Raw genomic sequence first — 26,101 nt, 5'->3', positions numbered from 1 at the left:
ACTGTATCCTAAAGTCGAGAAACGTGCCAGTTTGCACTAAATATCCACGGTGACGTTATTGTAATAACCACTCTGGACCTGCTCCTTATCACCCTGATTAACTTCATCACTCCGCAAACGCACATTCCCCTTCTCTTACCTAGCCTCTTGCTATAAGTTTGTGTGTGAAAATGTATTTATGTAGTTTCCTAATATTCTTGCAAAAGAGCTCATCGTAACGTGCACTGCATACCCTATACATTGTCGTTCAATGTGCATCCGGAGTTGTGTTTCATATATTTTTCTGTCAGGAGTAACCAAAGGGTTGTAAGCACTATTAACGTACTTCATCGTTTTCATATGTGCAAAGCCGTTATCATCGCTGATTTTCTGTTTCTTCGCGCATGAGCTGGCGCGTTTCCTTTTTGAACTAAGAAAGCGCTTGGCAGCTTGGTCGGTCTCGGTTTTATAAGTGGTGGAGGTACGGGGTAGCCCTTTTCTGGCCTAATATACTTTTTGAATTAGTTTATCTCACACTATCTACCGATCTGCACAAAAGCCTTCCCAGTAGTTTTCGCAATTTTCAGAGGTACGGGTAACGACTTTTGCTGGCAGGTAGATACACAACCGAGGTCGCGTTGAGAAGTGTACATCGCGGGCGGAATCGGTTCAACGAAGCCACTAAACCAAAGCGAGCATTCGACCTGCTTTCTGGTTTAGCGCTTCCGTTTGCTCGAAACGGCTCGATTGCTTTCCGCGGATCGGTTGCGTCGTAGTCATGTTTATATTACGGGCGGTAATGAAGCCATTAGCGCCCCTCCCTTCACCGTTCTCGGGTTCTTTAGAGCGGTGTGCATCGGGCCATGCGACGAGCGAGAACCGCTTGATCGGCCGGGTTAGCGGGGCCGCGTGACGAAACATCGACCAAAGCGGGGGAGAGAAATCGCTGCTTTTCTTTTTTCTTGCGGAAGCGGGAAGGATGGGGGGGGGGGGGGGGGGCATCAACATCACGAACGAAAGGCTCCGAAGCACTCATTCCCACGCATCTGTCGCGCGCGCGAAAGCGAGCGCGAACAGACAGACGACCGACCGACCCTGGAAAGGGCGTGAAGTACTCTATAAATGCCAACCGCCTTAAAAGCACGAGAATTGCCTACGTCGTCTAGTAGGCCAATGTTCGCCGGGGACGGTGTACCAGTAGCGTCGGCACAGACAGCTGACCTTCGCCCAGTCACCGCGGTGCATCGCACCTTTATTGGCTTTGTAAAAAAAAATCCAGGTCGGCGGCAGAATAGCGCGCACACTCTTTGCCTAACCCTGATCTCTCTCTCTCTCTCTCTCTCTCTCTCTATATATATATATATATATATATATATATATATATATATATATATACTGCATCTGTGATGTTTTATTAAATGTTACAATTAGTTTTACGATTGTTACTATTATGCGTAAAGGTGCAGCCGCTACCATTATAGAGTGACTAAATCGATCTTATTGTCACTTCGATAATGAAGAAAAACTGCTTGAGGTTCTCTGGAAACAATGGAATGTGTGTGTGGCGCGCAAATTAGCGTTCAGCAGCTGAAGCATGCGCGAGTCTCATAGAAAAAAAAAGTGAAAAATAAAAAGAACAAAGTAGGGACAGATGCAAGGCAATTGGCAAACGACACAAAACGCAGCCAAACGAAGCGAAAAGAGAGAACCAACAAGACAGAAAAAGAGACGAAAAAAAGAATGTAGCGAAAGTAATCCGGAGGGGGGAATACGTAAATGTGCGATCGGAGGCGGTGTACGGTGCCCGCGCATATTGAGAGGCGAGCAGATAACAAAGAGAGGAAACGAGGCAAAATCATAAACAAATGGAAAATAAAGCAGAGGCGCAAAGCGAAGCAAACAAAGCGAGCGGTGTATAAGGACAGCGCGGCGGGGCCCCGTCGGTCCTCCGGATGTGCCACCGGCGCGCCGTCGGTATCAGCGCCTCGCACGGCCGAAGTTCGGTCAACGGTGCAGCAGCACAGCGGCATTACGTCTGCTTGTTTGCCCGGCCAGGCGAGCCGCGCCGGCGTGCCTCATGAAGCGCGCAAATGTACCGACGGCGGCGACGTCGGCGACGAACGACGATGCCGTGTGGATCCCGGCGAGCAAACATCGGAAAATCGAACCCTCGTTTTCCTCCTTTCTTCGCGCTTATTTCGTTTCCTCCTCCTCTCTCTCCCTCTTTCTCTCTCTCTCTCTTTTCTCTACGCCTGTCTCGCGCACCCGTCGGCTATTATTCCTCGTGCGCTGGCCTCCCGACGCCTCCTGTTACCACGGTTCTTCTTTCTTTATCTCTCTCGTAGTCGGAAAGGCAAGCTTCGTTCGTTCCGTGTTGTATGGCCTTATCTTTCTTTTTTAATTGCGATAGCAATTATATGTTCACTCCAAGCGCATTTATGCCGTCGGCCTCGGCGTGAGGTTCCGCATAAAGTTAACGGGTGATAAATTCGTCGCCGCGTGCCGTACGCTGTAGGAGCGAGCGAAAGCGTACGAGCGTTAGCCGGCTGTCGCCGCTCAATCTGGCACACGCATCGGCGGAAAGCGGGGAGGAAGCGCACCGCCTTCCGTCGCGCGCAAGGCTTCGGGGGAAAGGCAGGGAGAGGGGGCGCGTTGTACTCCTGACTGCCGCGCGCAGCTGGTCGGGCCGCTATATCTTGAAAGCCATCTGCGGCGGCTACAGATTCCGCGCTGCCCTGTGTTTTATAGGGCGCAGTTCGCGTTGATGGGAGCGGCTGCACGAATGTCAATTTGCTCGCTGCCGCTGCCGCGTGTCCTCACTGGAGCGTTTTGACAGCGAGTCCACGCGGTCATTGAGTGAGATGTGTTCATGTTGGCTTGTGCGCGCGTGACACCATGCTTGCTAATTTAACTATACTCGCGGACAACTTTCTGTGGCTACGAAGGGAAAGCTACGGACGCAAAGCACGCACAGGCGAGAGCACTTTTGAAGATAGTCCGGCGTTTTAAGCCACATAAGTTTGGGCTGTGGAAGACAAAACATAAACACCTTATTAACTACAGGTAAATAAGACCGACTACACCACTGAGTTTAAAGGTAGGGTCATTCAATACTTCGTAAAGCTTTACTTGTTTTGTGGCTTTTCCTTTCCGCGTCATGAAAAACGCGAATCCATCGCCCGTGGAAGCTGGGTCAATTCAGCGTCGGTTCCGAGCAACCAAAAGCATTGTCCAACGCTGCCGGACTACTTCGCGTGGTAACACATGTGCAGCAGCCACGCACGCGTACCTCTCCCTTTATAGTCACACAAAGTTGTCCGCGAATATAATATAATTATGTTTACAAGATTGTACGGCCGATAAAACTACTGTACTTACTTCGTATAGCTGTCCACTAAATTACTATCGTAATGTATGCTTCGCATTTCGGGTGAAACTGCCACTTATTTTTTTCTCATAACACATCCAATAGGCAAATTTTATTGCTGTATATACTGTTTTGTAGTTGACATTATGATGTGAATACATTAAAAGATCTCTTATCAAAAAAAATTTGTCGATTGTTTTATATTCTATGGGATGCGCCGTGATGAATCAGTGAAGTTGCGTTGCTCATAGGTTGCGAGTTCAGCTCCCTTTTGCGGTGGTCCCATTTCCACGCCGGCGTAATTAGAAAAAAGTAAGCTCGTATGCTCCCCAAGTTTCTGTGCATGTTACAGAATCCTGAGGAATCACCGCTGCATGTTGAATTGACCGCAGTATATATTTCTGGGTGATCTTCAACTTGAAGCAACCTGACTTTAACTCTACCTAGTAAGAGTAATCGTGCTGAAAATGCAGTTTTCTATTTACGAGCCTACAAGGGGTATTCTGGCATAAGCAGTGCTTCTTCATTTGATTAAAAAGATGGTGGCTCTCCGGTAATCGAGAGGAGATGTAAGCATGAAATGGCTACCGGCAAAGCAGATTGGTTGGAGATGATACTAGCCACAATTTTAAGATGAGTGTAGCGCATGTTCGCAACGGTACACCATACCACACCCTACCATGCTATACTGTGCACTGGTCCATATAGACGCAATAGTTCTCTGTCACAGACAGTGCCAACCTTACAAGTCTTGTCTCGGTCAAACAGCCATTGGCGGTGCGCCGGACGCTATCAGCTTGGATACCGGCAGCCACGCGCTTTTAGTATTGCGTTTGAATCGCTGGGCAGTGTTCGTTGGCCGCAAACCGCCAGCATAACATTTGTTTCTTTCGCGGCAGGGTGAAATCAGTCGTCGATAAATTCGATGCCGATCTGGCTTGATCGTCGAAAATTCACTGTGTGGCGACCGTATAATATTCGCGTATAAGATATCGTTCTCACAGGGCGAAAGGGGTCACTCCAACCCCTTCTTCTCTGTTGAGCTCTTCTTTTTTCCTCCCGCTAGGACATGCGGCCCCTTTTTTAGCGAAGTCCGGCAACGATGGCATAAACAGCTTCACTGTAAAACGAAAACAGCACGACCCATGGCTTGACGGACAATAAAAAGCAGCGTCTAGCACAATACAAAACTGAGCTCTTATATGGCTTTTTAGGATGCCAATTGAAGATTACTTCTCACGAGGCCAATGACCGTACAAGCCAAACTGACGCGCTTGATATGTAGCGCACGGACTTTCACACTGTGCATGTTATTTCGTGTCATTTCGGCACGTTGCTTTTAACGGCCAAACCTGCGTTGTAATTCGCGGGCACGCCATGGTAGCTGTGACTACACATGTCTCACGAACTTGGTTGCACCTCGTATGGCGACAATTTTGATGACTTTAGTTCAACGGGAGAAAGTGTTCAATGCGTGCCTTTTAGGTGTCTGCATTTCTTAAACAGTTCATTTCTTCAAACTTTGGACTGTAAAGTCACTGGTTCCTTCAGACTCACTAATTTGCCCAAATATTTTAAGTAAAACTAGCGTATTCTCCAGAGTAAATAAAGTCTACCTATAAAATTTTCGAATCGATAGGCTGAGGAGTCCTCCTACGGAGCTTCTCTGTAACCACAAAATGGCTTCGTAAGCAAGTTGCGAAATATTGTATAGCTTTCGGCAACGCAGCCTTGATACCTTGCGCACGCATCGTCCTTAATGGGCCCTGCAATTGGTAGAACACCAAAACATTTTGTTGTTCGATTAGACATGGAGAATTTCAAATGTCACACATACACCAGTAATTCTTGTTGTTCGGCACTTGCGTAGTCATTTGCGGGCTATTGTAGTCGCAGTACCAGCTTCGCCGTAAGATCGAAACACAAATAAAGTTATGACCAACATCCTGGCAGCACTGCCACAATACAAAGCTACGTTTTCGTGACAAACACAAATAAAGTTATGACACACATCCTGTCAGCAGTGCCACAATACAAAGCTAGGTTTTCGTGACATTTCGTGATCTATCTATCTATCTATCTATCTATCTATCTATCTATCTATCTATCTATCTATCTATCTATCTATCTAATTTATCTATCTAATCTATATAATCTATCTATCTAATTTATCTATCTAATCTATCTATCTATCTATCTATCTATCTATCTATCTATCTATCTATCTATCTATCTATCTATCTATCTATCTATCTATCTATCTATCTATCTATCTATCTATCTATCTATCTATCTATCTATCTATCTCATTTATATAATTTATCTAATCTATCTAATTTATCTATCTATCTCATTTATATAATTTATCTAATTTATCTATCTAATCTATCTAATCTATCTATCTAATCTATCTAATCTATCTATGACTGACGAAGTCTTCTTCTCTGTCGTTTTGCAGGAGGCCTGTTCGACAATGCGGACGACGAGCAGGAGTTTGCCTTCCGTGTCACCATCGAGCGCATCAACAACGACAACGGTGTTCTGCTGCGCTCACGGCTTGTGCCGCGCATCGAGCGCCTCGACAAGGACGACAGCTTCCGGGCTACCAAGAAAGGTAGGCGCACCCTCCTTCCGGAATCGCGCGCGCAGAAGAGCCGGAATGTGGCACCGCCGACGCATTCCGTTAGCGTCAGTGTGGGTCGTCGTAGGAATGCGATCGGGAAAGCTCATGGATCCCTGGGAGCCGCGGAGTGAAGTGAAGGCGGTTTCTCGCACCGCGACATAAGAGATTCCGCGCCTGAGTTCTGTTCTTGGGGGAACGCGCGGTCCTGTCTGTCTCTTCTTTACGTGAACTGCGTTATTCGGGCTAGCGTCTCTCGGAATGCTTTTAGCTCCAGAATGCGACGGCAGCGGGTGGTGAGAAATGATCACCGTTGTGCGCTGGTTTGGAGTTCATTTGGCGATTGATATTTCGATCCCGAAAGCGAAATATAAAAATGCGCTTGCTTTAGTTTGTCTTCTATACACTAGCTAGTCCACTCGGAAACAGCAAAGGGATCGCGGGCTTAGGCTCCCGTTGACATTCCTATTTCATAATATTATATAAGCAAGTATCGTTCTTTCTCGTGAGTGAGGTATGGGTAAAGTTAAGAGGCATGAAGGCAACGATGCGGATTAGGGAGCGAAAGGGGAGATTCCCCTTGAGATTACTCGGAAGAAACGTAGTTGGACTGGTCATGCGGCGCGTGGAACCGATAGTCGGTTGTTGATTAGTTACATGATGGGTGCCAAGGGAAGAACACATGTCGAATGCATCAGCGAACTAGGTGGTGTTACGAAATTGGGAAAGTTGCAGGTATGGGGATGGAGCCTGTTAGAGCAAACAGAGGTAATTGAATATAGATGGGAGATGCCTACATCCTTTAGTGCAGATGTGCTGCTTCTGATGATGATGACAGTCTTACACAGGCATATTCATAGATTCTTGAATTCTGAATTGAATTCTGGGGTTTTAGGTGCCAAAACAACGATTTGATTATGAGGCACGCGGCCGGGGGGGGGGGGGGGGATTCCGGATTAATTTTGACCACCCCGGGATCCTTAACGTGCCCTCAATGGACGGAGCACTGGCGCCGGGGCCGGAATTCGATCCCGCGACTTCATGCTTAGCAGCGCAACCCCATAGCCGCTAAGCGACCGGGTGGGTATTTTCATAGATTCTCCGCTGCTACTGCATTCTTTGACGAATGAGTTGAGGTCGCTTGTTATGCGCACCTCGATGTGGCTTATGCTTTTTCTTTCTTTCATTCAATTTAACTTTTTTTCTAGGTACAAGCAATAGCGGTTCGCTCATTAACGTTGAAGTATTCCTGCATTCACAGTCACCTCTCCGTGAAGAACAGCGCGCAATGAACGAGAAAAACATTTAAAGCTTGGCGGCTCTTTAAAGATTTATCTTCCCAGAGGACGAAGCAGACATTTTGTAGCTATATATTGTGAACATGTGGCCCAAATCCACATATCTTATTTTCGTTTACTACGAATGTTTATTATTGTCCGGCTACTTTCGCTAGCATTGAGTCAGCTATCGTGATTAGCCGGTGCCTGTTCTTACGAGGAGGGGCCTTAAGTAGCAACTGTTCGTGAACACGGGCTCTCTTTCTTCTGCACAATGAGCAGTAATAATCACATTTGTGTTGATGTAATTCCATGAACGCATTAAGAGAAATTAAAAAAAAAATATGCTAGCATGCAAACAGCGAAGTGCTTGCACTAGAACAGTCGGAACGTTTCAAATCATAACAGGAGTTTATATATTTAAGAAATTGTCCGTGTCATATTTTAAACGAATTTACATCTGCGCATGCAAATATCCGTAAAAGCAAGCTCACATCGCCCAGCGCAGTGGGACCCATCAACGTGGCCCACCTTGTATATACCGGACCGAATTTCGATCAAGAAAGCATTCTGTGATACGCCCGTCGCTTTCATCGCCGTTTCAGTGTCGCTACTTCCCGGAGCGGACGCTTTACCAACCAAGGAAATCATAGCGGAAAGTATACAGACGAGCCACAAGAACTCATCGTCTCAAGCGCGACGGATCGCGGCTTCGGCCTCTCTCCTCAACAACGCTCATAACCTGAACGGCGCGGGCGGCTCAAGAGGTTCGTCGTTCAGAAGGCAAGCACGCGCACTCTGCGGCCACGATACCGCTGCAGGAGAACACACACTCACATACACACAGAAAAAAAGGCCATATTATACTAGATACACAACGCGTCCAGTAATGTTTACGGTCGTGGCAGTTTCCAGAAGACCGCGCCGGGCCCTGTGCGGATATGACGCCGGGGTCCTTTCTGTGGAAGCCAGGAGAGGGGGGAGGGTAGGGGGGGGGGGGCAAAGTGGGAGGCGTTGGTTGTTTGGTGTCTATACTGAACCGCCGAGCTTCCCGTCATTTCGCTTATGACGCGGATATTTGGGGAGAAGCATCATCGCCGAGTCGCCTTCTGGGGGCTCGTAAAGCAGCTCTCGGTGCGCACGATGAAAGACGGGGGGACTAAATAAAATATATATGAGGCGTCTTTGAGAGAGAAAGGCCGAAGCTAGACGGCGCTCCCCGATGCAACGCCTAGAAGAGGTTTCGCGAGAAAGCAGCGAGAAGGCGGAGAGAGTGGGGGGGGGGGGGGGGGGATCAGAAAGCTAGCACAACCGTGACGTTTCGAGAGCGACCCGAGTTCTAAATCGCGCGCTCACTCTCGTGGACGGAAAAAGCGATGAGGCCCGGAGAATGGTTGCTGCGGCTGTTCCGTGTCCGCGGCCGAAACGGGACGGACGCTCGGCGCGGGTTTGGACTCCGGAGCTAAATGCACGTCCAGCTCGCGCTTATGTGTGGGACGTCTTTGTTCTGCGGAACAGCACAGCACCTGGCTGATAGACAGTTGAAAAGCAAAAAAAAAAAAAGGAAAAGGAATCAACGGCATACATTAAAAAAATAAATTCAAGCGTAATAGATGACCGCCCCGATCTCGTATCGATTCACGTCGCGCGGTGCCAGAGTCAATAAAAAACCTGTGTTACGGTTGCCACATCTGCCGCCTCTATTACACCGGTGTTCTTAACGTAGTTCTTCTTATTCCTTTTTTTTTTACCATCACCTTCTGTGCTCCGACTTCGTGTGATCTTACTTCACGTCTTCTGCATTATTTGAAGTCTGGAAACAACAAGATAGGACAACGCCATCTGAAGATAGGGACGATGTGTTGGGAAACAATCTGCTTGAATACTCGAAAAGGCAAAGAACACATATCGTATTACTGCACTTAGGAAATGTTTCCAATAAATATTCATCTTACGTCAAATGTCTTTAATATCGATCGGCAGACGGCATAAGAAAGCATCACGTTTCAAGTGTGAAGAGACTGCGTAGTTCAGGCGGAAACAGAGATGCACTGTCGCTCTCTTATCCCGAGGACTAAAACCTCAGTCGTTTCACGTTCGCTACAATATCGTCGTATAGCTATTGGCTACAAAATGAGCTGGTCAACACTTTCCTTAGTATTGTTCTTCGTTCGACAGCGTATATTTTTTTTTTCTTCGCTTGCGTAATCTATTGATTCGATCTCTGTGTGGGTGTCTTTCAGCTCTGTTTAGTTGCCTTTATTTCTACCATCAGCATAAATTTACAGGCAAACAAGAAAAAAGAAAACTGATCACAACACCAGGTGCGTCTCATTACAAAGGCGTGCGACATGCCATCACTCCGTAGAGGGTTTATAATTTTCGTGCAGTTCCAGACGTATGTTTTGGAACCTGAATTAGGGCAAGATTACAAATGCAGGTAAATCATAAAACGCAGCCATACATTCTAGTACTTCGTGGTTCTCATTTGAATTTATGCTGATAGTGAATGTACGGCAACAATATTATACGAGTTACCACATTTTCAAAGGCCTTTAGATGCATTCACGATAAATGAACTTTCTCGCAAGCCAATCTATGCCAGCCCACCGGCTAAACCACCGGAAACAAAAGTGAAAAGAAAGGGAGCAAAGTTCCAGTCGAAGTTATCAAAAACAGTAAATTAGCGCCCTGTGGGTTTCTTTTACAGCGTAAGCTGTTATCGGCTCGTTTCAATAGCCGTTTGGTTGGCGATGTTGTGCGGCACTACCGCCGCTGCCAGTGTCCGTCGCAGGTATTGCTAGCAATGAGAAAACATACTCGAATGCCATCGGGATCGAAGCTAGGCCCTCTGCGCAGAAGTCAGCTACTCTACCATTGCGCCACGCCAGCGCTTGCTAGATGCTACTAGCTGCTGCTGCGGAAACATGCCTTATACATGCGTTCTAGCGCGCAAGGAGTCACGCGATGCGAGATGCGCGCCGCGTAGCGTCGATGCGTGGCACTTTGCATTGCAGTTGCATATTATTGCACTAGATGGCACGCTATTTCCATAGATAGCGGTACAAGGTAGATAGAGGAGTTCTGAGGAAGGAAAAGATCAGGGAAATGTATACAAAAAAGCTAGAATGAAAAACATGTGTAGCATACCTGATGAAATCAAGCAGGCTAGACGACTATTTGTCACCGCCCCGTTCCAAACGGTTGCCAATAAATAAATCATCGTCAGTATCGTATCGTGCCAATTGTCACAGGATGCGAGATGTGCGCCTCGTAGCGCCGATGCGTGCAAACGTTCCATTGCAGTTGCGTTGTATTCCACCAGGTGTCACGACATGTGGAAGATGCGTCGTACCATGACACGCGTCAAGGGCTGTGGGCCGCGTAGTCTCGATACCTGCGTTTACTCTTTGGCACACTGTATGGTGCCTCCTCGCAAGTTACGAACCGCTGCTGAAGAAGCGAATTGCACAGCTACGCGCGCGACTGCAACCAGGCAGCGTCGGGCTCAGCAGGCCGCTGTGCAGAGAGCAGCACAAGCCGCAGGCGGGCGGACAGTTAAGCTCGTTCTCGTGAACAGGAAGCAAACAGACTTCGCCGCGATGACCCTATAGAGCGTGCTGCTCAAAACGGAACTCCTGTGGAGATACTCCTCCAGCTTACGCTGCGACTGTGCTGCGTGTACCACCCAGGCCTTTGACACTTTTTCTTGCACCCTTTCTTTTCGCCAACTTTTGCCAACTGTACCAACAACCCACTGTAGTCATTTCCCCGTGAAAAAGTTGCGCAGTTTATCAAAGAAATTTGGAAGAGAAACGTCATCACGTCAGCGAGCGCATTTCCTTATGAAGAGGCGACCTGTTCTTGTGTACATTTTCGCGTTCCATGAAGTTGATATCACTCCCGAAAGCCGTTGAATAATGCACCGCCTTGTGTACAGTAGCTCAGGGAAACGCGTGCATTAAGTGATCAATTAAGGGAGGCGGAAAGGAGGACAGAGAAAAGCAGAAGGCAGGGAGGTTAACCAGAATATCGTCTGGTTGACTACCCTACACCGGGGTAATGGGAAAGTGGAAAACAAAGATGACAGGGAGAGAGAGGAGGGAAGGCAAGAAGGAAATTAGCGGTGAGTTCGCTGATACGTGTGAGCAATTTAGGGAGACCATGTAAGTACTACTGGATTAGGAGTACCTGCAAACTTGGGAAAACAAGATGAATGAGCATTGGCTACGCAGCTTCATGACAGGTATAAAAGAGTAAAATGCTAGAGCTGAGTCGCGCCTTGTGGTGTACGGCAGCTGTACACTCTGCACACAGAACTCGCAATGCTCAGCAGAACAATCCCCTCCATACCAGAACGGTTGTTCATGGCTAACCCAATTTCTGCTCGTCCGTCCCGTGGGCTCGCAGGGAGAAGCGGTGATCGGTATAACTATTACGAATAGATAACGTTTCTCCTATGGCGTCGTTTTTTTTTTCTCCTTCCAGGCGGAACCGCGTTCTAAGTAACATTGTTTTCGAAAGACTGCAGAAGTGCCTACTCCATCATCGAGAGCTTCACCCTAGGGCCCTTATTTCGCTGATTCACGTTCTTATCGTAAGTGTAATGAGAGTGGTTTGCGCGTATGCCGGCAGAAATTCCGGCTTCGTAGTGAGAAGCACTCCATCTGTAATAGGACTTCCCTCTTTGCGTGCGTTTGCATATGTTTAAACGAGGTTTGCGAGAGTGGGGTCCACATCACTCGTTTATAATTATGTAGGCTAACGTTCTAGTCCACAACTCCCAGTTATTTGGCTGAGGAAAACAAGAGACAGAGAGAGAGAGAGAGAGATACAGAGGAAAGTTATAAGGAAAACGAAGCTCTTCTTCGACAATGGCCGATTCTACTTGCAAGCTCGAAGACGTGACTTCCGTATAATCGATCGCTGGCTGGTTTTATTCCTATAGGGCAAAGAACCCGCCAGTCCAATAAGTTCGCAGCAAACGAGACCAGTCTGCGTGCTCTTGCCAGTAACCTGCAATTTAACGTCAGTAACCGTAACCAACTCTTCTTAGCACAACAAAACACGTTACTGCTGCCTTATGGGAAGCAAAATTATTTTCTAGAAAAGAACCGCCTGATTTGACGTGTCCTAGGGCATTAGTGCTGCCTTACGTTTTGCCCCTGCCTTACCAAGGCATGCCTTCTTAACGGTATGGCCTGCTTCGTCACGGCTTGGCCTAATGTCCGTAAACAGCCTAAAAGGCGAGTAAAATTCGATTGATGCAACAACAACAAAGAAAAAGTCAAATTAGGGCTACGCATTCGAGAGACGTGCCGCACGAGGTGTGAAGGGTGTAGAGCCCCGCAGTAAAGAGCAAACGTTTCGGGGGGGATTAGGGTTTACCCTTCGCACTTACTTTTGTTCGTTCGTGCCTTGGCATTGCTGCTAATCGCTTTTTGCGTTGATTGATTTCACCACCCTACGTGGCAAAAGAGCCGATCTCCAGAACGTGCCTGCACGAAGAGCGATGCGCTGGACGAGCCCGCCGCTGCCGCTGCCGCCCGTTTTCGCTTGTGCAAATAGTACGAGACGGGGCCGAATGCCCGGAGCCGCATGCGTCCCGCGCCGCTTTTATATCGTCTCATTTGCCAAACAAAACGCCGCGCTTCCCAAGCAAACGAGCGGCCATTCTTTGCTGAAACCTTCCTCGCCTCGCTCTTCACCTTGATTTGCATGAACAACGCCTGCCTCTGTTTGGCTTGTTCTTTAGCCGCCAGCTCTTTCGTTACGGGTGCGTGGAGATGTGGAAAGACGTCGATACGATGCGAGTCTGATGTAGCATGCGCAAGGAGGAGCTGGAGAAAGGCGGGAAGTGAGGTTGAGGGGACGTTTGAAAGGAGGCTGAAGTTGGGGAAACGCCTGGGGGGGGGGGGGGGGGGCAGCGCCATATTTTCGCATGGAAGTCAAACAGTGCAAGAACGGAAGGAGTGAGAGAGAGAGAGATTGAGAGAGAGAGAGGGAGGAACGTGAGAGCAGTCTGCAATGGGATGACGGTTGGGGGGGGGGTGGGTTGCGCGGTGCTCGCGCAAAGTTGCTGAGCGTTCTGCGTGGAAAATATGAATTGCCTGGAGTTTTTTTGCGGGTCGCTGTGGAACATTCAGCTGCGTATGCGTGCCTCCGGGGCGCGGCATCTGGCGTTGTTTGAGCGTGGCACATACGACTGCTGTCTGCTGGGCCAATGCATCGGCACATGGAACGAGACCGATTCCTGTTTGCTGTCTCATTTCTTTCGCTTCACGACAGCGCAAGTGTACGAGTTCGAAATTTGCACAAAGTAAACGCTCCACATTTGTTTTTTCCTGTTTTGATCGAAAGACGAACGCGAAGGTTTTCGAGCGGGCACTGATTTTTTGCGTGGCGAGAAATGATATTGAATAGAACCTGCTCTTCTAATTCATATGAAATAATTTGGACTTGTTCATTGTAAAGACATCAGGAGAAGGAGTAGGAGGAGGAAAGAATATTTATTAGTTCCAGCGCAGCTAAGGACCCAATCCGGGCTCCTCTGGTGCTCTCAGGGCACATGGCCCCGTACTCTCTTGGCATCCTGTACCAGACAGTGCACCATACTTTTGCGAGCTATGGTCAAGAAAGTGGGCCCTTTTCCCAGCTGCCGGGACGCGTGTTGCGTGGCGAGCTTGTCAGTATGGTGTTTATTGAGATTGAGAAAGCAGGCTAGTCCCACAAGCTGTCGGCATTCGAAAGGTAGGCCCCAGACCTCCAGACTGTCTGCAGGTTTGTGAGTCTATGAATTCTCGTCAACGTAATGGCTACATTGTGTTGCGAGTAAGGTGCGCGTTTCTGTGTTCCGTACTAGTACACACAAAGTATCTTCAGACGACACGGGACACGCGCAATCTTATCTCACCTTGGTTACGGCCATTTCGATACTAAGCAAGTTATCGCGTTCGCCCATTGATTAAACCAGCTGTTTACGTGCGCTTCAATCATCTTTGTCGGCAGGACTGCAGTTGGTGTCCGGGAGGTTCGAAACGTGGTCCTGATCCTTCGCAATCCGCAGCAACGTTGACCCTGAAGAGTTTCCTTAGGTTTACAAGCGCCTCACTCTCTCGCGCACGCAAATACACGCGTAAACTTGCGCTTCAGCCAGCACGAATAACAAACTCAATGTAGCAAGAAAGCCAGCCTCGCTAATGAATAATTTAGATTTGTTTGTTCGTCCTGTCTTCTGTCCTCTGACCTCCGATTTATTTATTTGTTACTCATACAGAACGTGACGCACACTGAAAGAAACATGTCCCTTTCACGCGACTGAACCTAAGAGAAACAACTCGAAAACAACTTGGGGGGACACATACGGCACCTCGTGGCCGTCTCTTTCTCTTTTCCTTTTTGTTTTATGACGCATTTTTCTTTTTATACCTATACTTGCGCGCCGACTTCTCAGGCATTGGATGTTTATGGCCCGCAGCGTTTCGAGACGACAGCGTCGCGTCGTCCGACTTCGCCACACGGCAATATCGGAACGGCGCACGGAGGGGAGTGCGTTCCCCGAAGGAAGGCATCCTTCGGGCGAAACGCACGTCTCCCAGGGCAACGCGGCGGCATTCGGGAGCCCCCGTCGCCGCCGCCATATTGTGCGGCCCAGATCTTCGTATTGTCTTTCGGTGTCTCTCGGGCGGCACGCAGGAGCGTCTCTCTATTTGCACATGGCGAAAGTTGGCGACACGACCGTCCCGCCTGTCCCGGCGTGTTTATTGCCCAGTTCCCCGAGACAGTTTTTTTTTTCCTTGCTTCCGTCCGATTCCTTTTCTTTTCTCTCTTTTTTCGAATACGGCCCCAGAGTTTGCCTTGTCGTCTGACCTTATGCGCGCCGGGCTTGTTCTCCTGCTTTCTCACTAACTCGCGTTTCTTCTTTCGCGCTGCGCAGTTTCGTATTTCTTTTAAGTACCAGTTACATTGCCTATATGCAGTCCTTTTGGTATATATCCCGTTTCAGAGATTATGCACTGAGGCACGCAAATGGGCGCACGCATGCGCGGGCGCACATATTCTCTTTCCCTTTTGTTTTCTTTCTTTATGTTTTTCCTTCCTTCTCTCTTTCGCTGGCTCCTATATATATATAAGCTCACAGGAAAGAAAGAAATCACGTAAAGCACCTTCCAAACTAATTACACGCTCGAACCTAGAGCAAACTCGTATAGATAAGTAAAACACACTCAATCCGAAAGTCTGTTAACATAAAAGCATTGCCATCTCTGTATTTTCTACTCTCCACACATGCGATAGACCTACAGGACTGCAGTAAGTTGCAATAAATAAATTGCTTAAATAACTAAATACAATAAACAAATACATAAAACACACTCAATCTTAAGAGGAAGCTTTAGCTCGGGCCCATCTCCAACGCGGTCTATTCACATATATGCTAAACGCGAAAACGTTTTTTTTTTTTAGATAACCGCTGGACCGATCTTAATGAAATTTATTGCATTTGAGAGAGAAAGTTAAGTTCTAGTGACTGTTGAAAGCGTAATTTCGATTTAGAGCTTGAAAGTTGTTTAAAAAAATTTCACAAATTTCGTAGTTTGAAAACTATAGACGCACAAAGTTTACAATAGCTCTGAATCAAAAACAGATATCGCGATTCCGTAAAGAGCATCCACTAGACCATTGAAAGCGGACAAATTTGATATGCCATTTCATATCTTACGTGAATTTTTTACGTTGTGTACAAGGGTTCTGCAAAAGCTGTATTTCCAGATTACTAAATGTTTCAAGATTCATGCGAAGCATATCAATTTTGTGGATGAACAAGGTCTTAGACGCTTTATTGGTTCGGCAACGCTCGGCCAGCAGCATACATTTGTACCATCATGCGATAAGAGCTGCATGCCCAGATACCTACACCAGGCATAACACCCTGTCGTGGGCCAGTCTCGCTGCAGCCGACCTTGTTCATCCATCGCACGCTTGAGAGCAGAAAAATAACAGCGCGCAAGCGCCCCGTCACGTGGTATTTTTTCATATTTCGCGGTCTTTCTTTGGAATGCGAAAAAAAGGACCACGTGAGATATATCGTGTTCATTCATTCAAATAACTTTACTCAGTGTTGTAAATAACTTATTGAGAGGTTTCTCAAGGTGCTCTACAACTTTGCCTATCACACTTTGGGTCTGCAGCCAATACTTAGATAGTTGATTAATTAAACATAACTAATCCATTAGTTAAGGGGAAAATAAAAAGGAGCCTGAGTAACTCTATAGGCCAGGGCCAACATTATGCATTCGGTTCAACTCGCGTCCGGAGTGCCTTTCATTTTTAAAACTTTGGCTCAAGTTATGTGGGACAACCTGTATACGTATATTAGAAAGGCAGAGAGGTAAGCTGTCTTTTTGTCCTTAGCCTTTATTGGCAAATAGCCTCAATGCTGAATTATCATTCTGTAGTTTGTGTGACGCACACATTTATCGGTTGAACTAGAAGTTTTAAGCTTTAGCGGAGCTCAAAGTAACAATTTTTTTGGCACTGCAAGCTTTTGCAGCCGACAAAACCGGTACACAGTACACGCAGTTGTTTGTGAGATTCCTTCCCGGGTGCCTTTTAGTTTTGAGAAACTGTAGACGTTCTCATCGCTGTTGTCAGGAATAGTTTCGAGATTTAGTACGTTCTTCTAAAACCTCGGCTTTATTGTCATAGCCATTGTACGGAAGGTCGAGACGCATTCGCGCCGTGACCGATCGCGTCATTATCGGCGCCGCCGTGCTGCCCTGCTATCGACGACGCACGAGCGGCCAACACGTGAAGGAGAACTAGAAGGCCTCCACCGACAACAACAACAAAAAAGAATCGGAATAAAAAGAAAACAGAAAAAAGTTCCGTGCCCTTCCGCTCTGTCAAGAAGGATGACCAGCGAAAACGTGTATGTGGGCCCCTTAATGGCGAACTGCACCTCCGCCACGGCTTCGGGAGCGGCCCACGTATGGGGAGTGCTAACGCCTGCGTCACCCACGCCGCTTGTCGACCCAGCGTTTCGCTATCTTCGGGATGTTTTTTCTACACGCGGACACGACAGTGGGGGAAGTAACGCTTACCAGCTTCGCTGTAGAAAGAACAAACAACGACGAAGCCAAGGAGACGCACCGTCGAGCTCCGCTCCGTCGGCTCTGCCGGAGCAAGGGCAGCGTTCTGGCTTCGGGTGCTCGCAGGAGCGCTGTGCGCGCGCACTCACATAAGAGAGGTTTAGCGTGCCGGTATTCCGGCGAACGTAGGCGGTTTGAGCGGATTACTGGGTGAGCGGAGTCATGAATTTAATGATGTTGATTATTTATTGGCATCCTTGTTAAAACGGGGCAACTATTGCAGTTACCAAGCGTTTCGCTGCTGGCGTAAATTTTCGGGCCGCTGCGTAATATTACGTTCACGATTATATACAACACCAGCGAAGTAAGATACGCTTGCTAACAGCAATAATAACTGTGTTTGTCTGGTGAGCTCTGAGCCGCCAGGTGGCATCACCACTCCAACCACTATACCGCTTACGCCTGCGCTCGAGTTTTCCTCCTCCCAATCGCCTGCGTTTGCCGGAACACCGGCGAGCTAAAACTCTCGATTAGCGCCCCTGACTAGCAGCTGTGTGTATGCAATACCGTGTTGAATGCATAGTTCTGTGGGATGTCGCGTCTGCTGAAGGACGAATCTCAACATAAAAGCGTAACGACTGTTTGTTCGATTAGCGATGGCAGCGGACGGGCATACCAGCGCAACGCTCGTCACGGTAGCGGAAGGGAAGAAGCCGCCCTTCCCAGCTGGGCAGCCTGTTTGTGTAGCCACCATCGGTGACGCATACCTCGGGTGACGTAGCGGTGGCGCTGTGTTTTATCGGCAACGCAGTCCAGCGTGTAGCTGTGTTACGCTGGGCTGGATGATAACAACGCGGAGGCTGTGCGGCAATACGCGCAGAGTGTGTCGCCGCAGTTCTAAGCGAAATAGGCATCAAACGTCAAGATAAATCTATTCAATTATTTCTTTGATCGGTGACAAACGCCGGTGCTTCTTCTTTTTTTTTTTTTACTCCGGTCTCCTCTCGCGCAGCATGGTTGACCCGGCGACTGCAGCGCCATTAGAGCCGCTGCTCATCGTGGCAGCGCTGTGAGACGCATTTAGAGCAACGCTAAACCTTGCTATCGCTTTCAATGCTCCGAATTCGGGTGAGACTGCCGATTTGTAGCGCTTAATATAAGCCCATTAAGCTAAGCGAACGCAAAAAAAGAACATTAGTTTAGTGCACGAATCGCGCCATTGCGAGTATCAAGTTCTGAAAATACCCTGTTGCCGGCGCTCACATTGGTGTAATTGCAGTTCGAATGCGGCTTAATACACCACGCTGTGGTTGCAATAGTCATACTTCGTAGAACGTCGATAAATGCGCCTGGCATTACGGTCTTTGTTCAGCGCTGCAACGACGAAGCAACAAAGCCTTAGTACGATCGTCAGTGCGAGATTGTAGTGTTTCACAAATTTCGAAACCGTTTGTTCAATTAACGTTTCGTAACGACCGCCGCTGTGCGCTGCAACGCAGAGCGCTGGCTTCGCAATTGTCGTCGAATACAAGCGTAACTAAGCGCGTTGGGAAACCGTTCCGAATTATAATTCCCCTCTGACGTGCGGACACTATGTTGCTGCCACCGAAACTTTCTTTTTAATCTCATTCAACGATGTATGTATTGTCGCAACGGTGCGCAACTTGTAACAGAGGTATAGTAACAATGGGGTTCTTTTCTTGTACTCATTACATTAATTATAGCGCTCATCGACATGCAATTTAACCTGGTACATAGTTTGGGCATTTCTTAACGCTTTCGTTGACTACACTGTTACCTTTACCGTGCGCCTACTGACAAAAAAGAAATATTGACAGTCTAATAAAGATAAACGCTTGCTTTTGCTTTTCTTCTGCCTGTTTCTTTTGTTTTTCTTTTTTTAGTCTGCGACTTTTCGAGTTGTCTTGCGTGCATTTCGGACACAAAGCGACATTTGTTGGAACGTCTAGCATCACTGGTGCTTATTTGCGATAAGTTTTGTCATTGGCCTCATCGCGCTTGCGCAGCAGATTCGTCATCTATGGTAGTTCGGCGGGTCTTTTGATGTTTTGACCTAACACATTTAGATAGCACGTTGTTCCGTTAACGACGACTCTTTGTTGCTTCGATAAGTCAAAAGCATGCAGGCGAGACCTTGCCGCCAACGTCACTGACATTTTTCTTAGGTTTCAGATCACACAAAACGTCCTGCTATAGCATCTCCAACGTCACTCGCATCACTACAGCCACACAAGTATATCAGCGAGGAGGATTTAAAGTAAAGATGGATATTTGGGTCTCTATACGAGCCACATTATGAGGGGATGCGCGACCTGTGTGCATGAAATTCGTGGCGTTAGCGCGTCTCTGTACTAGTATTCCACGCGCAAAGTGTTAAACACTTATAGTATGTCCCATGCATTTCTCCGTATTTGCTATTTCTTCTTGCTCTTTAGCTTTATTATGGCGCGTTTCTGTGCTTATCACATGTGAAGCAAGCATGCTCACTAGTAGCGTGTTTATTTATTTATTCTTTATTTATTCTGTGTATATTTCTTTATTTATTTGTCTTTTTTTTGCGAGCAGCGTTCATTTCACAACCGCACGTTGAAATGACTGGCTCCTACGTAACTTAGTTTGCTATGTCATCGCAGTTGATGAAAAGCTGACAAAGCTTGCTATTCCTTTTCGGGGGCACACGAAAGCAAGCGTTTGCAAATCACATACTCCTACTGCTTCTTTCATTTCTTTTTTTTTTTACTTGCAACTGTCTTGTCAAAGGACAGTTCATTTCGCTTCCACATTTCTCTTTAAATTCGGTACTGCTCTGTTTGTGTTCGCTTGATCACCGATCTCTATAAATTTCCTCTTCTTACCGCACCCTAACATAAGCTACAGAGCCATCCTTCCTAAGCGAAATTCATTCATTCATTCTTATAACTCCGCGCTTGTTTGTGTATGTCTCGCACAACATCCTTTAGAAAATCTACAGGGCAACTTACGACGCCATTGGCCTACATTCGAGTCTTTCTTTCTGTGTGTGCGCTTTTTTAGCGCCCTAGTAGCGTAGTTTAGCACGGTACGCTGAAACTGCGCACGAGGTTCCCTGAAAACGCTCATCAAGTGCTTAGCTTCTCCAGGTTCAGAAAAAAAAAAGAAAGGAGAGAATCCTCACATACACTTCTTTCCCTATGGACATTTCCTATCTTATACAGTTTTTTTTTTTCCTTTTCTATGCGTCCGATCTAACCCTGGCATATATGGGCTTCCCTGCATAGTTTGCACTCTGCAGCAGACACTCTAATTGCGTAGGCGTCACCGGTGAGGATTTGGACTTCGATTCCCACGCGAGTCACGTCTGGCGCGTACCTTGCGCAAGCCGCGCGATCTGCATTTTGCATTCCTCGCACGGATCATGCACCATCCGAGAAAGACGAAGCAAATAAATAAGAATTATAATGAAAATAAAAAGAAAAGTCAACGGAAACAAACTGGCGCATTTCTGTGCCGCGAGAGGCGAGGCGTACAAATCTACTTGCATGCCAGGCGAATGTACGCAAGCACGTCTCAGGCGCCGTGTCGAAATGCTCGACGAAGAGAGAAAAGCAATACAAGTAGGATTAAGGGGGTAAAAAAAGAAAAATTGGCGGAAATAATCAGAAGAAGCTGTCTCGAGATAAGAACAACAGCGACGACCCGTCAGCGCTTAGAAACAGAAGACAACTTCAAAGAAGTCGGCGTTTCTTTTTTTTTTTCTCTTTCTTTCTTTCTTTTTTCGCACGCCTGCGCGCACGTATTCCGCAAGGATTACGTGTTTCGCTCCGCGGGTCTTCTCGTCTCACATTCGAATGTGGCCGGAGGAGTGGCTTTCTTTTCACCGCTTCACTTCTCTCTCCCTCTCCCTCTCTCCCCCACCGGCTCCTTTCGCTTTCCGAGGTTCATCTACGTTTTCTTTTCCCTGTATTCCCGTCCTTTTCGTCCAAGCGGAATAGCACGGTTGGTTTCCTCTCCCGCGCCTTCAAACGACAGGCGCGGGGGTGGTGGGAGGCGGAGGGGGCGCTGAGCGCGACACATTGTCGAGGGACGCAATGCACCTACCGCGCCAGCTATTCGCGCAACCGTGCGCCACCGCTCCTTGCTCGGTTTTGTCTTTTCCTTTGGCTTGGCCTGGCTTATACGTGTCGCTTTCGCGGTGCGAAAAGCCGTCGGCGGTTGCGAAGGAAAGTTCTCGCGCCTCGAGTGTGTAACGAAGGAGCACCTGACTAAGGGTGCGGAGTTGTTGGCGAAGGACGGGCGCGTTGTACTCTACCGACGTTCTTCTTCCGTCGTTCCGTCTGCTGCTGCTGGAAAATCCCAATTGCTTTCTCACGAGGCTTTGCTGGTTGCCGATGTCTGTGCCGTTGCTCAAGACGAGCCAAGACGGCTTGGAGTCGGAATTGCTTATATGGAGCCCCCATCGTACGGTGTCCGCCGCCGGTTTTCCTAAAAACACTGTTGCTCTTAAATAGGCATGGAGTATGGTAGAACAGCTCGTGGGGAGCCTATTGCGTGGGCTAATACAGGCGTCGCGTAAGCGAGAGGATGTCGTAAAATAGAGTCTTCATTTGGCGATACCTTGGAGATGTATGTTTTTCTGTGGCTTGTCTGACCTCCAACAAGCCATGATCGCGTAGTTGGGAAGAAGAAGGGAAAAAAAGACACATCTGTTCACGTGAAACGTGCGCGAAATGCCAGTGGCTTTGAGCGGCCTCACACATGGTCGGTGTCGTAACTATGAAATAACGCGAGAGTGCCACACAAACGCCCAAATGAAGCGCAGGTAAGCCAGAAGCATGCACACTCTTTCTCAACCTGTAGCCTACGGGCCTTTCCTGTTAGAAATAAAGGTTAACAACATATGTGGAGTCATCGCAGAAGCTAGTTCGATTGACGAGCAGATGAATGCACCAAGTCAAGCTTCGCTACGCAAGGAGACGCACGTTATTATTCACACGCGCGTCACTTACAACTAACTGCGCTGCGGAGACGAATGCACGTGCTGTTCTGCGCTGCACAGCTGGGAGCGCCATGCAGCCGCGCCTATATACGCTTACTCCCTACCACCCACCGTTGCTACCTTGGAGTCCGTTCTCAGTTGTGTGGTGATATGTCTGTAAACATAGTGGCTACCGTTTCGAAATTACAGGCTTGGCAAACTACTCTTTCTATCACACGAAAGAGATATGTTTCCATGGTATCGCCGGCTCCTTTACGGTGTCGTAAGCATTGCAGTGTATCAAAGCTGTATGGCCTTCGTTTCGGAATCAGAACGGGTGGGTGAAACAACGAGGAGTGGATTGAGTCTCCCTGTCAGCCAGAAATTGGCCTGCCAAGCTCACGTAGACCTCAGCTCAAACCAAGCTCAGCGGTGCGTTGGGCTAAGCCGATCCACGTTCGCCGGGTAAGATGAATGAGAGGTAAGGCGTTTCTAAACGCTGTTGAATGAGGTCAGCGGCTTCGTAGCCATGTAACGGAGGACCAGACGCTCTTCATCACACGATCTTTCCTCACTTCACGACGGGCGCTACCACTGAGATGAGTTGAAATGCCAAAAGAAAGCAATTGACATTGTCATAAAAACGATATTGAGCCATGCTGTGTTTGATTGAGTTGCTTCGCCGCGCTCGTCAGCTGAGCCCAGCTGCACCTATATGGCAGCACGTTTATTGCACCCCGGAGAGCACGCTATAAATCGTGAAATACGGAACTCAGGGTGTGTCAAGATTCTTTGATTAGCTCAGCTACAAAGAAGCACATGTTTAGGTTAGCCTGTATTAGCGAATATCAGTAAATCGCGCTCCAGCAATGCCACAAAATCCGTGAGATGAGGCAGTGATAACCAGAAAATAGGCAAAACCGAAGGACACGGGGGCGACGCCGTCCGCAAGTACTTCCTCCAACTCACCGGTACGTCACAGATTCTTACTGTGTCTACACAGGCCTAGTTAATAGTTTCTTGGCAAAGCAGAACATTGAATTTAAATAGAACAAGAGGTTCGATTTAGGAAGTTTCGAGAACTGCTTTTGCATCGAGATGGCTTAAACCCGAGAATCTCTAACCTTGGAATCTGCTACGTCCAGGGAGGTACTGTTGGTGAGGTTCAGCCGCAATATTATAAAATAAGGAGACATGCGTTAAACTAGGTTTTGTTGTTCAGTTTTAACATAGTTTATAATAATTTTTTGTCATTAAATTAAACTTTAATTTCGCAAGGATGCTTTACAACTTCTAGCTTATCCTTTAAGTAAAGGGAAGCGCATTAGTGCGATCCAATAGCGAAGGGCAATATGAATGAAAAATGAATAAGATCGTCACAAAATACAGCCGCTAAGTTTGACGCCGCAGCACTGCTAATTCTAACGGTTTCCGCCTCGAGGTAATTGGTGACGCACGTTTCGTTGCCCACTTCGCACACACGTGATAAAAAAAAAAGACAAAGTAGGACTATTTCTTCAGTCAATTCTTGCTTTAATTTTTCAGGCAGGAAGCATTAATTCATTTAACCATTCGGTGTTACAAAATGCACTTAAACGACACCTAGCATGAAGTATCTGGGTGAAAAAGTGTCGCCCTTACGTGCGATAAAGCGTGCTGGCAGGCGGGCCACACCTGCCAGGTAACGAGCCGTGATTGGTCAAATAAAAGCTCGGCCAGCCGCCGGCCCGTGCCAATCCTAGATGTTATCGGCTGTTCATTACAGGTACCCTTTCTTTCCACTCTTTCTTTTGGTTTGATCGCTCGTGTTCTTCCACTTTCCCGATCCACTACTGGTAACCTGCTAAAGGCGAGCACTACTGCAGTAACTTCTTGTTGACCGGGAAGTCCGACCATGCAGTGCAGGCAGAAACAATGGCCGCGCAAGCCTCGAGCACGGGCAAAGATGCCGTGCGCCACGCAACTAAGCGCGCCCCTATCACCGATAGCCGAGCAGCGAGGAACAAAGCGGACAGGCACCCAATAAACGCGACAGCATTACGAGAGAGTGATAAGAAGAAAAGAAGAAAGGAAAAAGAAAAACACGCGCGCACAGAAGCTTACGGCCTCAGGATGGCTGTTCGTACGCACTTCCCCCGATGGAGTTCTTTCCCTGCCCCACTCTTCGTTCTATTCTCGGTTTTTTTTTTTTTTGTTCCTCAATGTGGGCAGCCTTTCATCTCACGGTTTCATTCTTCTATTACGCCTTTCGGTGGTGTGTCCCAATTTTCCTTTCTGTCATTTCTTTTTTTTTTTTTTAGTCGTCGTCGATATGTCTGTTTTGTTAGGGAGAATCGATTTTCGTTTAACCCGGCTTCCTCGGTGGAAATTTTTGCCGCGTTCCGATCCCTTTCCCTCTGCCTGCTTCTCTATTGCCGGTGGTCCACAAAGAGACCCGAGCCCCCAGTCGAAGGCCGAGCCGCTTGTGCTGCCGACGCTTCTTCACGCTGCCGCGATGGAGCCGCGGTCGGAATCACTCTCTCTCTCTTCCTTGTTGGCTCCTCACTACCGGTCGGTTGGTTTTTGATCCGGGACCTGCGGGCTTCGAACGAAGTGGCGCAGAAAGAAAACAAAAAGAGATAATGCAACGAAAGGAGGCATCAAGGGGTGATCGGCGATTGAAAAGTGGGGAAAAGAAATTGAAGATGCCGTAGCGTACGCGCGCGCTGCATTAAATGCATTCCCGCCGCAACGCGGCATAGACGGATGAGGGAGCGATATCCCTTCGAAGGCTGAATATGTAGACCTGCTGTTTTAATGAACTCCGCGAAGTGTCGCGCATTCTTCGTAATATATGAAACCGCATAGTTTAAACACATTAAAGCGTCTTTTCATTTTTGGTAACGCTGATTATGATAATAAAATGATAATAATGACCGTCTTCATTGTGGTTTATGCTTTTTAGTATGGTTCGTCCAAAAATAAGGTTTATATAAATGTAGAAAGCGATGCAAAGGTAAAGCGTAAAATATACACACTGATAATAGAAGGCCTACTATGACACGTAGCCGAGGACGATGGCCCTTTGTTTTCGTATTCTGACCAATATTACGCTGTACTGTGCCACCATTTCCAGTCAGTAATTTATTGCTATTTTGGTCGAGCACATGCTGTGCTGCGTAACCGTCTTCAAACGTTCCTCACGCGGGTTTTAAAAGCAATCAATACGCGTTCTGCAGCAGTGTTATAACGCTGGATCAAGCGCAGCAGTCTAATAACTATTTGAAAAATGTTCACGGCTAATAATGTCGCTTTCATAGGGAAATACGCTTTGATGAATGCGTAATGTAAACTATGATGGTTTCCGAAGACCACTCGAGCCTCCACCACAGATATTATTCGTTTGACATAATTGTCCTGCAAGGAAATATTGGCAATTTAGAACTGATGATAGTATCACTGATGACTCACTCACAACGTCACTAATTCCTTTAGATGATATAATTTACGGATTTCAACAAATTCCGCACGTAAGGAAGGTGTCAGGAAGTAAAAATTCTTGTGAATTTTTACTTCCTGATTAGTGACAGTGGGTGAGGAGCCTTCCGAGACTCGGGAAAATAGGGCGCCTAGGGCTAAAGTGGAAGGTTCACTGCTTAGTCCCGCATCCTTTTGTGGGAGTGGCTTAGTAGGGTCGAACGAAAGGCGCTTATCGCGGCACAGAAAAGTGACCCTTCGTTAACTGTGCTGCAGGCTTATGTAAATGAAGGAGTGGCCCGAAATAACATCTCGTTCTACACTAGGTCAGGTCTCAAG

At 47.5% G+C, this 26,101-nt stretch overlaps 1 protein-coding gene across 1 annotated transcript in view; it reads left to right on the top strand.

Moving 5' to 3' along the window:
* Positions 1-26,101, top strand: part of LOC126521932 (glutamate receptor ionotropic, kainate 2-like) — a 401,025-nt gene that overhangs the window by 185,176 nt on the left and 189,748 nt on the right. Inside the window, exon 2 of the mRNA XM_050170677.3 lies at positions 5,805-5,960. Within this exon, the coding sequence (XP_050026634.2) occupies positions 5,805-5,960 (156 nt within the window). The remainder of the gene's footprint in view (positions 1-5,804; positions 5,961-26,101) is intronic.

Source organism: Dermacentor andersoni, chromosome 6 (genome assembly GCF_023375885.2).
Source record: "Dermacentor andersoni chromosome 6, qqDerAnde1_hic_scaffold, whole genome shotgun sequence".
Lineage (NCBI taxonomy): Eukaryota > Metazoa > Arthropoda > Arachnida > Ixodida > Ixodidae > Dermacentor > Dermacentor andersoni.
This window is presented reverse-complemented; position numbering and strand designations above follow the sequence as displayed.